Source organism: Scardinius erythrophthalmus, assembly GCF_964197995.2.
Source record: "Scardinius erythrophthalmus genome assembly, chromosome: 15".
In the NCBI taxonomy this organism is placed as follows: domain Eukaryota; kingdom Metazoa; phylum Chordata; class Actinopteri; order Cypriniformes; family Leuciscidae; genus Scardinius; species Scardinius erythrophthalmus.
Genome location: NC_138235.1, coordinates 6,403,102 through 6,419,398, shown reverse-complemented (window position 1 = coordinate 6,419,398; position 16,297 = coordinate 6,403,102). Strand labels below are relative to the sequence as shown.

At 38.3% G+C, this 16,297-nt stretch overlaps 1 protein-coding gene across 1 annotated transcript in view; it reads right to left on the bottom strand.

Annotated features, from left to right (window-relative positions):
• LOC308702886 (6-phosphofructo-2-kinase/fructose-2,6-bisphosphatase) overlaps positions 1 to 16,297 on the bottom strand; it is a 107,865-nt gene that overhangs the window by 77,809 nt on the left and 13,759 nt on the right. Inside the window, exons 3-4 of the mRNA XM_081386029.1 lie at positions 12,713 to 12,809; positions 11,172 to 11,238 (exon numbers count right to left, since the gene is read on the bottom strand). Of these exons, the coding sequence (XP_081242155.1) occupies positions 11,172 to 11,238; positions 12,713 to 12,809 (164 nt within the window). The remainder of the gene's footprint in view (positions 1 to 11,171; positions 11,239 to 12,712; positions 12,810 to 16,297) is intronic.

Here is a 16,297-nt window from a genome sequence, read left to right as displayed (position 1 = left end):
CATGTCTCCATTTTACCTCGACACAGACCGTTTCTACGGTTTGCTTTCGAGGGGCAGGCATACCAGTACGCGGTTCTCCCTTTCGGGCTAGCCCTGTCTCCTCGCGTCTTCACGAAGGTCGTCGAGGCAGCCCTTGTTCCCCTACGCGAACACGGGGTTCGCATCCTGAACTATCTCGACGACTGGCTGATCCTAGTTCACTCTCGAGACCAGGTTTGCGAACACAGGGACCTTGTGCTCCGGCACCTAGCTCGTCTGGGCCTTCGGGTCAACTGGGAGAAGAGCAAACTCTGCCCAGTGCAGAGGATCTCTTTTCTTGGTATGGAAATCGACTCGGTCGCCATGTGCGCGCAGCTTACGAGCGAGCGCGCGCAGTCACTGCTGACTTGTCTTCGTCAGTTCGAGGGCAAGAGTACGGTCCCACTGAAACTTTTTCAGAGGCTCCTGGGGCATATGGCATCCGCAGCCGCAGTAACGCCGCTCGGATTGCTTCATATGAGACTGCTTCAGCTTTTTCTTCGCGATCGAGTCCCGAGGTGGGCATGGCAACATGGCAAGCTCCGGGTCCCAGTGACTCCGGCCTGCCGTCAGACCTTCACCCCGTGGTCGAACCTCAGCTTTCTACGGGCCGGAGTGCCCCTGGAACGTTTCCCGGCATGTTGTTGTCTCAACAGATGCCTCCACCACGGGCTGGGGCGCCATGTGCAGTGGACATGCTGCCGCGGGCTACTGGACAGGACCCCAGCGCCTATGGCATGTCAATTGCCTCGAGTTGCTGGCTGTACGTCACGCCCTGCACCGCTTCCATGCGCTGCTCAGGGGTCAGCACGTATTAGTCCGATCAGACAATATCGCGACAGTAGCGTACATCAACCATCAAGGTGGTCTGCGCTCCCGCCGTATGTCACAACTCGCCCGCCACCTCCTCATATGGAGTCAGAAGCATCTGAGGTCGCTTCGAGCCATTTATATCCCGGGACACCTGAACCAGGCGGCCGACGAGCTGTCTCGAGTTCGGCCTCTCTCTGGAGAATGGCGACTCCATCCCCAGACGGTCCAGCTGATTTGGGATCAGTTCGGGGACGCACAGGTAGACCTGTTTGCCTCCCACGACTCGTCCCATTGCGACCTGTATTATTCCCTGACCGGGGGCACGCTCGGCACGGATGCACTGGCGCACAGCTGGCCGCGGGGCCTCCGCAAGTATGCGTTTCCCCCAGTGAGCCTTCTTGCGCAGACTTTGCGCAAGATCAGGGAGGACGAGGAGCAGGTAATTTTGGTTGCCCCGTATTGGCACAACCGCACCTGGTTCCCAGAACTAGTTCTCCTCGCGACAGCACCTCCCTGGCCTATTCCCCTGAGGAAGGACCTGCTTTCTCAGGGACGGGGCACCTTATGGCACCCTCGTCCCGATCTGTGGAACCTCCACGTGTGGCTTCTGGACGGGACGAGGTAGGTTTGAGTACCCTACCACCAGCGGTGGTGGCTACCATCACTTCCTCTAGAGCATCGTCCACGAGACATGCCTATGCGTTGAAGTGGAACCTCTTCGTCAACTGGTGTTCTTCTAAAAGTCTAGAACCCACAAAATGCCCCATCAGTGTTGTGCTTTCCTTCCTGCAAGAAGGGTTGGAGCGAAGGCTGTCTCCCTCCACCCTGAAAGTGTATGTTGCCGCCATTGCCGCACATCACGACGCAGTTGATGGTAAGTCCTTGGGAAAGCACGACCTGATCGTCAGGTTCCTGAGGGGAGCCAGGAGATTAAATCCTCCTCGTCCTCCCCTCGTACCCTCTTGGGACCTCTCAGTGGTCTTAACTGCCCTGCAGAGTGCTCCCTTTGAGCCTCTGCAATCAGTGGAGCTTAAGTTCCTGTCAATGAAGACAGCGCTCCTGGTTGCATTGGCCTCCATCAAGAGGGTAGGGGACCTGCAGGCATTTTCAGTTGACGAAGCGTGCCTGGAATTCGGGCCGGCTAACTCTCACGTGATCCTGAGACCCCGGCTTGGATATGTGCCTAAGGTTCCTACCACACCCTTTCGAGACCAGGTAGTGAACCTGCAAGCGCTGCCCTTGGAGGAGGCAGACCCAGCCTTGGCACTGCTCTGTCCAGTACGCGCCCTTCGTGCTTACGTAGACAGAACGCAGTGTTTCAGGACCTCAGACCAGCTCTTTGTCTGTTATGGTGGGAAGCTGAAGGGAAAGGCTCTCTCCAAGCAAAGGTTGTCTCACTGGATAGTGGACGCCATTGCTTTGGCTTACCAGCAGCAAGGTCGACCATGCCCCCTTGGTGTGACGGCCCACTCCACTCGGAGTGTGGCATCCTCTTGGGCTCTAGCGCATGGCGCCTCGCTAACAGACATCTGCAGAGCTGCAGGCTAGGCGACACCTAACACATTCGCGAGATTCTACAATCTCCGAGTAGAGCCAGTTTCTTCTCATGTACTCGCTTCAACTAGCCGGTGCTAGATTCTGCTCAGGTGTCTTCGCTTGCTCGCCATTCCTCTCCACGGACGGGATACATGCGATATTCCTCAGGTGAGCCTCATAAGCCCTGAGTCTCCTCCAGTACTGACGACGTCAACGCCAGAGTTATGCCACTGGCAGCTTTCATGCTTGGCTAGGTGCCTCCATGTGCATGGTTCCCTTCGGGCGACCCCCACATGTGTATTCCACTGTAAGCCTCTTTGAGCATGTGTCTTTCCCTTGGCAAGCCACCTTGCCACCCCTGGGGTTGAAATATACCACCTGCGGCTGGACACCCCAGTGTTACTCCGTATGCAGCCCTTCGGGGTCATATGTGTATTCCAAGTCCCCCCCCCTTCGGCTTGGGCATGTTTGCATATTTCCACTGGATATGCTTCCCAGTGTACCTTGGTATTCCTGTGTTAAGTAGGACTCCTTCGTCCGTGCTAGTCTCACGACAGGGAGCTCAGACTTACGCAGGGCACTGGAAGACAGTCGAGATGTGGCGTGATTATACGGGAACCCCATTCGTCGTCATCCGACGTAACTCGGAGTGACAACGAAAGGGAACGTCTCGGTTACGTATGTAACCCTCGTTCCCTGAGTAGGGAACGGAGACGTTACGTCTCCCTGCCACTTCCGCTGTACCGCTGGAACGCCTGAGTTCAGTCTCGGCTCCTCAGCGAAGACATATCTGCATTCTGTTCGCGCACTTCCTTATATACCCCCAGGGCGGGGCGGAGTTACGCTATGCAAATTCCGCAGACCCATGGCATTTCTTTGCCATTGGCTCGTGTTTTAATACTCGAAGATGATAGGATTTCTAAGCGAAACCCCATTCGTCGTCATCCGACGTAACATCTCCGTTCCCTACTCAGGGAACGAGGGTTACATACGTAACCGAGACGTTCATCACAATATTTCTTAACACACTTAAGTACACTTTTTAAAAATGCACTTTGTAATAATGTCTAATTAAGCTTAACTTAAAGAAAGTACACTTTCATCATAATTTTTATAAACACACTTAAGTGCACTTTTTACAAATGCACTTTTTAATGTCTAATTAAATGTTACTTAAATAAAGAACACTTTCATGACAATATTTATAAACACACTTAAGTGCATGTTTTAAAAACTGCACTTTGTAATTTACTTTTTTATCACCAGCCCTTGCTCTATGAACTCAACTAGTGTCAGCTTTCTACATAATATTTGAAAAATCTGTGAACATAATACTTTCAATATCATTATGTTGTTCTAAGTCAATTAAACACACATTTAATTGTATTAATTGCGAGCAAAAGTTAAACAAATGTAAACAAAATGAATTTGCATTTAAATTCAGTTAAAATACATTTAATTTTAATCACACTACACTACATTGAAAAAAAGATTGACTTTTAGTTAGGTTAATGAGTAAAGTTTAACAACACAATGAGTTAGAACAACTTCAACTTAAACAGAAAAGCTGAAATAACATTTAACGATGCATGATATATGAATATGTTGTTTAATGCGCATGCGCGAGAAATACTACGTCATTATGACGCACTACTTCACTAGAGTTTGAAAAATGCGCTATGTTTTGCGATCCGTTTGCGATGCGTGATGATACTGAAGCTAGCCAAACAAGAGAACAAAAGGAGCACCACGTTTGGATGTTTGTTTGCAGATGAGACGTTATGCTGCAAATAATCAGTCAAGTATATCTTGATGCTTTCTTTAGTTAATTTTTTTTTCTACCGTAACATGTCAGTTGCTGAGTGCATTTTAATCGCAGATATTATAAACTCAATAGACTCGGGAGGTGAATTAATCATGTTTTCAATAATTTATATGATTGCATTCTAATAATGTCTTACATTGTGAAGGCGTGTGTGGTCGTGTTCGAGGAATTTGGTTGCTGATTTTTTTTTTTAACTAAACCGACTTTTTAAATTATTTTAAACAAGCTACTAAAAAATTTGCTGAATGCTGATCCAATATTGTAACACTCGAAGACGTTTATATACATTTAATACAAATAATCAATCTCATAACCACCATAAATATTTTATATATTACCCACCTCTAGAAAAAATGCTTGTAATGTGTTCAATTTCATTTTGTATTTAAAGAGTTGTTCAATTACTATTTGTTTTGGAATATGTAATATTTTTGTGTTTATCTGGTTTTAAACATTCATTTTGCAGGATCAGTTCATATTTGTTATTGGAGATACAGTGCAAGCGGTGTGGAATCACAGACCTGTATTGATGAGGTGATGTTACAAGATTTATCATGACAGCACATCCTGATCAAGCTAAAACACTACTTTCAAGTCACTAACTATCCCTATAGCTTTTAAATGCTTTGAATCTTTTGCATGTGCAAGTAATAAATTCCCACCTGTGCATTTACACATGCGCCTATAATCATCATATTTTATAGGTAACAAACCAAAGGAAGAAGGCTTGCAGCATTGCTGTGTCAACCGTGGTAAATACAGGAACAGGAACATCCTTCATGTATGGGGCGCCGTTTGTAAAGCGGCTCACGCTGAAAATAACAGCAACATTTTGTCACATTTAGCTTCAAACAATGTTTAAAAAACTGGTATGAATTTTTGACGGTCACTTTTTACCACATTTACAACAATATTTGTCAACTTAGAGATATTTTAAATAGTTAAATCTAAATATTAAATGTTACACCTAAATGTTAAATGTTAAATCTAAATGCTAAATCTAAATCTAAATCTAAATGCTAAATCTAAATCTAAATGTTAAATCTAAATCTAAATGTTAAATATAAATATAAATCTAAATGTTAAATCTAAATATTAAATCTAAATCTAAATGTTAAATCTAAATGTTAAATGTTAAATCTAAATCTAAATGTTAAATCTAAATATTAAATCTAAATCTAAATGTTAAATCTAAATGTTAAATCTAAATCTAAATGTTAAATCTAAATGTTAAAGCTCCAGTATGCGACTTTGGTATTTGACCACAAGAGGGCGCAGTTTCAACAATAACAAAGGCGAAGCTTGATGACGCTATGAAGGAGGTGACGATGGGAGATGTCGTTTTTAATGCGTTTTCACCATCTAGCGATATATCTACATGGAATTAATGAATCATGATCACGGATGAGGTAATTTATTCGTTTTTGTATTACCTGTATGTCTGATCGTATTATTTTATTTTATCATAATTAATGAACTGCAAGGAACGTGAAATGTTATGCTATATTATCCCGTTACAACATACAGCTATTTGTCAAATGATTTGTTTGGTTAATGTTGTGCAGTTTTACGTTTTTATGGTTAATGCCGTGTTGTGTAACGTGTTCAAACCAATATCTAAAAGTAAATTTGAACGAACATTTGCAAGTAATGACTAAATATATTTTTTTAACATCATATCCGATTGTATTTAATTGTACTGCCATAAGCTCGGTCACCACACGTGATAAAAAGCCTTACCAAAGTACAAAGAGCAATATAACTTTGTTTATAAGTGCTATTATTGACAGTTGCATGTCTTACCTGTCTATCAATACACTCGCGAGAGCAGAGTCTCGGTCAAGTCCAAGATTGTCGCGCAGCTCTCTCCATCTCGAAAACGCCTGCCGATATTTATCTGGGTTTTATTCCTCCGTTTGTCACACAGTCTGAGTGTATCCGAATATGGACGCTTTCGTTTTGTTGGCACTTCAATACTCGCCAAAGAGTTTGTGATCCATAACAGCTATAACCATACAGTCTATGGCTATAACGCTTTAACCACCACTTCCGCATTTGACCATGCGATTATTGCGATATTCCGGTGTGGTGGGTCATATTTTTTATTTTATTCTTTTTTTATTCTTTGTCAGACGTCTTTATTGTTTATTGTGATAAGAAAAAAACCCTCAATAAAGTTGTTGTAAAAAAAAAATAAAAAATCCGGTGTGGTGGAATATCCTATCACATGGTCCACACCGGAAAAAAGGGATATTGCGTCACTGAGGCGCGACATTTCTTTTCCGGGACGGCCAGTTATTTAAAATCGGAATTTCTCTGAAATAAAAAATCTTTGGAGACTTTGGAGATATTGTAAGTACACAACTGGAGGAAATATATCACACTGTGCAAGTTATTTTTGGAAATTTTATTACAAAATTCCTACATATTGGAGCTTTAAATCTAAATCTAAATCTAAATGTTGAATCTAAATCTAAATGTTAAATCTAAATGTTAAATCTAAATCTAAATGTTGAATCTAAATCTAAATGTTAAATCTAAATCTAAATGTTGAATCTAAATGTTTGGGGTGAAACTAAATATTTAACTAATATGCAAATTCAAAATGCCGGTAACAGGAAGTGCCAAAATAAAAGCTCGAGGTGGTCAGTGTGTGTTTATAGCATGGTTTATAGTGTCAAATAACGAATAAAAACCATCTCATCCGAGGAAATGGACTTTTGGACATAGACTATCGTGATAATAACTACCTAAAATAATAAACACGTTTGGAGAAACTGTATTTGAAGAGTAGGCTAGTGTCACTTTTATGAAAAGTGCGGGACTTATGACCTGTAGCCATAATAGCCAGCCACTAGGGGGCTCACTTTGACTGAATGTCATGTCATCGCTCTGTCATCACGATACTCTACAGTTTCTCCAAACGTGTTTATTATTTTAGGAAGTTATTATCGTTATATTATAGTTATTATTATGAGATGGTTTTTATTCGTTATTTGACACTATAAACCATGCTATAAACACACACTGACCACCTCGAGCTTTTATTTTGGCACTTCCGGCATTTTGAATTTGCATATTAGTTAAATATTTAGTTTCACCCAAAACATTTAGATTCAACATTTAGATTTAGATTTAGATTTAACATTTAGATTTAACATTTAGATTTAGATTTAACATTTAGATTTAGATTTAACATTTAGATTTAACATTTAGATTTAGATTTAATATTTAGATTTAACATTTAGATTTAGATTTAACATTTAACATTTAGATTTAGATTTAATATTTAGATTTAACATTTAGATTTAGATTTAACATTTAGATTTAGATTTAATATTTAGATTTAACATTTAGATTTAGATTTAACATTTAGATTTAACATTTAGATTTAGATTTAATATTTAGATTTAACATTTAGATTTAGATTTAACATTTAGATTTAACATTTAGATTTATATTTAACATTTAGATTTATATTTAGCATTTAGATTTAATATTTAACATTTAGGTGTAACATTTAATATTTAGATTTAACTATTTAAAATATCTCTAAGTTGACAAATATTGTTGTAAATGTGGTAAAAAGTGACCGTCAAAAATTCATACCAGTTTTTTAAACATTGTTTGAAGTTAAATGTGACAAAATGTTGCTGTTATTTTCAGCGTGAGCCGCTTTACAAACGGCGCCCCATATTCATGAAGATAGCTATGTGGGGCAAGCTTAAAATGTAAGAATACCTTTCTTAATTTGCATTGGTCCTGGGTTTGCATGGGTCATATATCTATATTTGTGTAATTGATAAAGTTATGCTTAATTCCCTGTAAAGTAGCAATAAAAAGGTTCTCTATTTTTAATCACTTTAAGCCCAGTGTCAGTAAAGATGGCGTAGTCAGTGGAATCCTGCTGTTTGTGGGAAATAGAAGGAACCTTGCCCAGCTTTCTACTACGATGTGGCCCTGGTGACTGAGGTAATCAATCACATCACACATTCATCAACAGTTAATAGTCAAAAGTTTACATACACCTTGCAGAATAAACTGCTTCATCAGGGTAGTACTAAATAAAAATAAAACTTATACATTTTTGTGATCCCTATTATTGCTAAAATTGTTAACATTTTGCAGATACTGCAAGGTGTATATCAACTTTGAAGCGCAACTGTATATCTATCTCTTTCATTCAATTGAGCCAAATATAATAATGGACTGGTTCTGTATTATAAACAAATGTTCTGTTTTTTGTGTGTTTGTTTTTTTCCTCAAGGCATTTTTTCTGACTTTCCTGCATCTTTGAAACATTTCCATTCACATATACTCTGGAGAGCATCTGGGACATTGACATAAACAGCACTTTCCAACAACTTAAAAAATTGGGTGACAAATAATTTTGTTTTTTGTGCTTTTGGAGTTCTTCAGTTTTTTTGTTTGTTTTTTTGACAAACTTAGATTCACTGTAATGCTGGAGTAAGCATTTAGTCCTGTTTACTGTTGGTGCTGGTAAAGGTTTAAAGGGATACTCCACTTTAAAATGAAAATTCTGTCATCATATACTTACCCTCATGTTGTTTCAAACCTGTATGAATTTCTCTCTTCTGCTGAACAGAAAAAAAAAATATTAAGAAGAATGTTAGTAACCAGACAGATTTTGGTACCATTGACTTCAATAATCAATGGTACCAAAAACTGTCTGGTTACTAACATTCTTCTAAATATCTTTCTTTCTGTTCAGCAGAAGAAAGAAATTCATACAGGTTTGAAACAACATGAGGGTGAGTATATGATGACAGAATTTTCATTTTAAAGTGGAGTATCCCTTTAAGAGCTAAATAACAAGGTTCGGTAACACTTTTAATTAGGTCTTATTTGTTAATATTAGTTTATTTTTTAGCCAACATGATCTAACCAAGACTAATATTATCTTACTTAGACTAATAAATGCTTAAAGTATTATTCATTCTTAGTTCATGTTAAGTAGGTAACTAATATATTTTTGTAAAGCATTACCCAATGGTCTCTTTCCAAAACTGTTTGTGTTTATGCATAGTGTTTCTTGGGGTTTTCTTGTGCATCAACAGAAAGGGTTTTATCTATTTCTTTTAGAGATTATTTTGTCAGTAAATTGATTGACAATGTGATTGTAACATTGCATTTAATTCACACTTAAGTGTATTGTTAACTGACATTAAAGTATATTTTAAATCACATTAATTGTGTGTCATTATATTGTGTAGTGCACTTTAACTATATTTTGAAGATATTAGAAGCAATTATGAAAGTAGATATAAAGTTGTATTAAAGTACCAATTAAGTTGTTCCAAAAAATCACTCTTAATGGCAACTTATTACATTTTATTTCAACCTAATATGTGATATATTTGAAATTAATTGCACTTAATGTGCATTCAGTGTGTCGAAAACATTGCATTTAATTCACACTTAAGTGTATTGTTAACTGAAATTAAAGTATATTTTAAATCAGATTAATTGCGTGTCATTATATTGTGTAGTGCACTTTAAGTATATTTTAAAAACACTAGAAGCAATTATGAAAGTAGATATAAAGTTGTAATAAAGTACCAATTAAGTTGTTCCAAAAAATAACTCTTAATGGCAACTTATTACATTTTATTTCAACTTAATATGTGATATATTTGAAATTAATTGCACTTAATGTGCATTCAGTGTGTCGAAAACATTGCATTTAATTCACACTTAAGTGTATTGTTAACTGACATTAAAGTATATTTTAAATCACATTAATTGCGTGTCATTACATTTTGTAGTGCACTTTAAGTATATTTTAAAAACACTAGAAGCAATTATGAAAATATATATAAAGTTGTAATAAAGTACCAATTAAGTTGTTCCAAAAAATCACTCTTAATGGCAACTTATTACATTTTATTTCAACTTAATATATGATATATTTGAAATTAATTACACTTAATGTGCATTAAGTGCGCCGAAAAGATGGCATTTAATTCACACTTAAGTGTATATATTTAAATTATATTATTTATGTAATAAGTACACTTTATAAAAGTACACTTAAGTGCACTTTTTTTTTCACAAGGGTGATCTTACTTAAGCTGGACTTTGATGCTATTTTCTTCAAGACACAAACGTTGTTGCATTATTTTCTTGTTATATCTGTAAATCTGCTTTGAAACAATCTGTATTGTAAAAAGCCCTATATAATTATTTATGTCCTTTAATTAATTAATTAAATTAATTAATGTTTATAATTACCTTTATAGGTGACTTGACTTGAATATAATGTGTTATATATTACAATATATTGAATAATACATAAGGAATTGCCGCTTTACATATATTGAAAAATGTATTTACAATATATTTACACTGTAAAATGTAATTAGTTGAGATTGTACTTAGAAAACATGAAAAACAAATGCCTTAAGGATCAAGGATGTTTTACTCAAAGTCGTAAGTTTCTAAAATAGATGATTTATTGAAAATAATATAATTTTACACTCACCATTATGGTGATCAATGTTTGCTTTAGTTGGAAAGCAACTAAAGCTATTCTTGCAAAATTAAAGCTTATAAAGACTATGATTATTTGCATTTTTCAATTTCAGCCTCATCATAATTAAAGTTTATTTTTTCTGCCACAATATATATGTTAGTTATTTTAAATTTAAATAATATTCACAATATTACTATTTTGACTATGTTTATAATAAAATAAACAGCCTCAGTGAGCATAAAACACTCAAAAACATTTAAAAAATGTTGATTATTTCAAACTTTTTGGCTGGTTGTGTATAAAACATTACGCATTAATCAGAAACTACTGTGATAATACTTAATGCCTTACCAGCTGCTAATTTTTCCGAAACAGAAAAAGTTAAGTTTCTAACCACAGCTCTTCTAAATTAATCAAGATCAGTAGAAACGTCAGTAACTATTGTCCGTGTTCAGATGAGCATGTGTGTGTGTGCTTGTCACTTACTGCAACTTGTCCATGATCCTGAGTGAAGTAACAACAGACGTCTTTCAACGCCGCCAGAGCACACGCTCTAAAGCACACAATTTACAAGAAAAATAAAATTAAAATACAATAACAAACACTCACACACACACAATATATATATATATATATATATATATATATATATATATATATATATATATATATATATATATATATATATACAATATAATTTGTTAGTTCTGGTGCTCAATCATATGATTATCCATATGGTGTTCAATGAGTACTGATATAGGGCGAATTTCAATCGCAAATGAGCATCCCTCTGCCTTACTCACAACAAAGGGCAGACACTTTCTGCAGGTTACATTACATTACATTACTGACAGTTACTTGCTGCTGGAGCAGTTTTTACGAGTGAATCAGTCACGGTATCGTTACAAATAGACAATAGACACATTTACAGGCAAAGTTGTGTCTAAAATGTAAGTTACTCAATGTAAACTTTATTGAACTCTGGCCTACAACCGAATTACAGCAGTGCGTCCCTTACGTAACGGAAGTATATTTCCATATATTTATGATCAATACTTATGATCAATATATTATATGGTGTAAATATACTAAAAGAAATATGAAATAATATATTGCGTTAATATACTGTGTTATATATTACAATTTATTGCACAGCAAAATGTCATTAATGAGTGTACGTGGAAAACGATTGCCTTCAATTTCTCAAGGATGTTTTACCCAAAGTTGGTTCTAATATAAAAACATACAAAAGAGAATCAGGACAATGATAAACTACGCATTTATTTTTATTTATTAAACTGAAAAAACAAAAACTAAAAAAAAGTTAAAGAAAAATCAAGTTAAAGAAGTTAACAGATTGTCTTGGCACTTTTTTCATTCTTTTGTGTGTTTTTATATTAGAATCTTACAACTTTGAGTAAAACATCCTTGAGAAATTTAAGGTAATTGTTAAAAGTACACTCGTCTAATGACATTCTACAGTCTGAATATATTGTAAATATATTTTTCAATATATGAAAAGCGTCAATTCCTTATGTATAATTCAATATATTGTAATATATAACACAAAAAATATGAACACAATATATTATTTCGTCACACTTTATTTTAAGGTGTCCTTGTTACAGTGTTGCAATAATAGTTATATATTTAAGTACTGAATAATATTAAGCAACTACATGTACTTACTATAGGGTTAGGGTAGGATTAAGATTTGGTTGAGGGTTAGTTGCATGTAATTATGCATAATTTACTGTTCTTACTATGGTAAGTATGTAAATATGTAACAAGGACACTGTAAAATAAAGTGTTAGCATTATTTCATATATTTTTCAGTATATTTACACCATAAAATATATTTATCAATATATTTTCGTTCTGTAAGGGTGAATATTCAGAACAATAGCATAATTGTGAGTGTGATATTGCTTCCATAAACAAGAACTTAATATTAATTTTGGAGAAACAGCACTCTTTCTCATGTGATATTACTTAAATGAAGCACTGTTGTGTAAAGTGTTTCTCACTTGCGAATCTTCATGGCCTCTTCGTTGTCTGGGAGGAAGAATTCGTAACTCTTATAGGTGTGAACGGCATCCCTTCGGTACTGTCCAACGTTAAACACTGTTAAAATAGGTTCACATCAGTGACTGTTTAGTGCAAGAAATAATGCTCTATGATTTTATTCGGTCTACAGAGGCACATATTACAAATACATCTTTTAAAGGTAGGGTAGGTAGGATTTTTGTACAAAACTTTTTTTCAAATTTGTTTAAACTGTCTTTATATACCAATACATAATTCAAATGTAAGTGCTCTGAAAAAGAGAGTATAAAAATCGAGTGACTGTAGTAGACCTTTTAATCTGCAATAAACACAGCTCATTATTTCCATTCGGGACGAAACAATTGATTGGTCTGGGCGACTGTCACTCTCGCAACCATGGCTACCACCACTGTTGCTACAAGATCTGCCCATATGCGCTCGCACCCGTTTGATTTGAGGAGGCGCGGAACCTACGAAGAGTAAAATTATGGCAGAGAAAGAGCATTCAAAATTCAAAGCACCTGCATATTCAGTCAGCGAAGGCAAACAAGGCAAAAACTACTTCCTTGGACCCTGGTTGCCCGCACTCTTGAACGACCTCCTGCTTCGCCCTCGACCCCGGACCTGTCCTCGAACCGACGATGCGGTACTTGTCACCGGAGTGTAACGTTAGTCCTCATCAGAGTCAACAATGTTTTCATCATGGAAACTCTTACATGCAAAACACCGTATATGTTATGAATCTTGCACGAAATTCACCTTCATCACAGTTTAACTGATGGTAATGGAAAAACGTGTATTAATGCAACCTGTTTTTAGCTTTGCCTTATAAATATAGCTAGTTACCTATAGCCTAAATATAGCTCGTTACCGAATCAAACAAAATATATTTTAAACTTTACCAGTATCAATATGCTAGCTTGATAGTGATTACTAAAAGCCATCTTATTTGTTTATATTCATAGTGATAAAGTTAGGTATTTTATTACATGTGATTCTGACATGATGTCACTGCATGCACTGCGCTCCTTCCTCTCCACTCGTCTCAGGTAAATAAATGCGTCTTCCAGCTGAGCCTGAGCGTTTGGCGTCGCGCGTTCATGTGTTTTGGCGGCGTGGCTTTGGAAGGAGCTCAGAAGGGAGGGGGTGGAGTGAATGGAAATAATTAGCTGTGTTTACAACAGACGTGAGAGGTCTACAGACACTCGATTTTTATACTCTCTTTTTCAGAGTACTTACATTTTAATTATGTATTGGTATATAAAGACAGTTTAAACAAAATTGGAATGTTTTTTTTTGTAGAAAAATCCTACCTACCCTGCCTTTAAGACTTATGTTCTTTAAAGACTACTGAATTTGGAAAACAACCTGCCCAATTAACATTGAAAATGCCAAAAATTACAATATTGTTGCCAATAAAAATGTACCAAGTTCAACAGCCATCAACCAATATATCGGGCTGCAATGACCTGTATTGACCAATAAGTGTACAACAGAAACATACTAGTGCCTAAATCTACCAATAGCCTTGACAGCCTTGTTTTTTTTACAGTTTTTCTTGATTGCTTAAACACTTTAACCAGGCTTTTGAACTAAAATTTCAAAACCATAATGCCATTTATCAAAACGCACACCCATTTCCCTAAACTTTACACTATTCCCCTGTTTTGACACATAAGTCAGATTTGTTGAACTGTCACTGCAAAACTCTACACACAAATCCCTTCATTTCTCATTGCCTACACTATGTTGTCATTTAGAAAGCGCTAGCATTCAATATTGTTCACTCAAGTCAGCACAGCTTCAGCTCAGTTAGCACACAGTTACCCACGTGGAAACACTAAGAGTCAAAATTTAACACACATCAATCAGATCCTTCATTAGATGGATCTCTAGGGCCAGATACAGTTCATTGGGTTTTGGAACAATGGATCCAGAAAGACATGAAGGAAGAGGTTGAGGACATTGGAGTGGAGGAGGAGGAGGAGGAAGAGGAAGAAGAGTAGATGGGAGTGGAGGAAGAGAATGAGGGAGGTGAAGGGCAAGGGCAAGGCCAAAGAGACAAGCAGTGCCACTCTAGTTGCCCATGTCTTTGTCCATGGTATGACAATAAGGGAGGCTGGGCAACGAATACAGCCAAACTTGAGTCGCTTCACCGTCGCCTCAATCATAAGAACCTTTATGGAGAAGAACGGGTACAGTAGATGCACTTCAGACTGCTCTGTACTGTAACTTTTGCCCGTCCCTTGAACGCAAAACGTAGGAATGGTCTGTGTCGAGGGAGAATCGAGACGTGAAATCACGCTCCCTTCAGGTCAATCGCTGCAAACCGATCTTGGGGGCGAACGCACTCGAAAATGTGTCTGCGTTAGCCTCATATCGGCTAGAGGAACCAGCTCTATTGCGCCTTTTGCCAGTACTGTGATCTCCACACGCAGGACAGGAGCATCCTTGTCTGCCACTGAGGTAAACTGGACCCCGCTGAACCTGGAGGCGAACTGAATCGAGTAGCCGAGTATGATCGAGTGAGCCAGCGAGATGGGCTGGGAAGCACTAGCCAGGCTCGCAGACACCACGTGAGTGAAACCAGTGGGACTACAGACGTACCCGCAGTGGGGCAGCACAGGGGCCTGACCCGGAAGGCATAACGTCCCGGAGTGGGGACCGAGTGTGTGGTGCAACACTTACCTGGCCGCATTCCTGCAGGGGGGCTCGACGTCGCGGCTGAGCTGGCCATGCTGGAGCTTTTTTTTTTGGTTGCAGGGGAACGGACGCTCTTGGCAAAAGCAGACTGAGGGGCAGCATGTGACGGCCTGTTAGCAGAGGTTGCGTTGGAGCAGGTTCTTGATAGCCTCAGCCTGCTTCTGGACTGCCAAGAACTGCTAGGCACAGTCTTCGACAGCGTCGTTGAAAAGACCACCTTGCAAATGGGAGCATTGGACTTGCAGGGTGGCTATCGCGTGCAGGGCGAAGGCGGCCTGTCCAGTGGCACTGTAAACCTTAAAAGCCAGAGCTGCTGTTGTCTCAAAGGTGCTGGATGAGAGTTGCGGATGGCCTCTGCAGGTGGCAACCTTTGAGAGCATTCATTTTAATATGTATGCCCACATTTTTTTTTTCATTTTTAAGAATTTTTTTATTATTATATTTTTTATTACCCCTCCATCGAAGATAGTGAGAGAGCTATTGACATCTGATCCTCATCCAGAGCGGGACAACCCGTGCTGTCAGCCGGGAGCTCAAAGGCCCACGACACACTGAGGATTGGGAGGGTTTTCCTGGCAGAAGAGCTCTTACTGTAATCCTAGATCTCCCAAGTGTTGAGGGGCAACTGCAAAGGGGACTCAAAAGCCTTTACGAGAAAGGCTAGTCGCGACCAGCGTGCCGACCATCATTCTCATGACGACCACCCAAGAACGCCATCTCAGCTTATGCCCAGGCATGTGAGACAGCAATCGTGGCCATCAGATGAGGACAGGAAACGACCGCATCCAGAAATGCATGGAGAGAGAGGTGTCTTTAAAAAGACGCTCGCTGTCTGCTTGCTCTTTTAGGGAAAAAAACTCTCT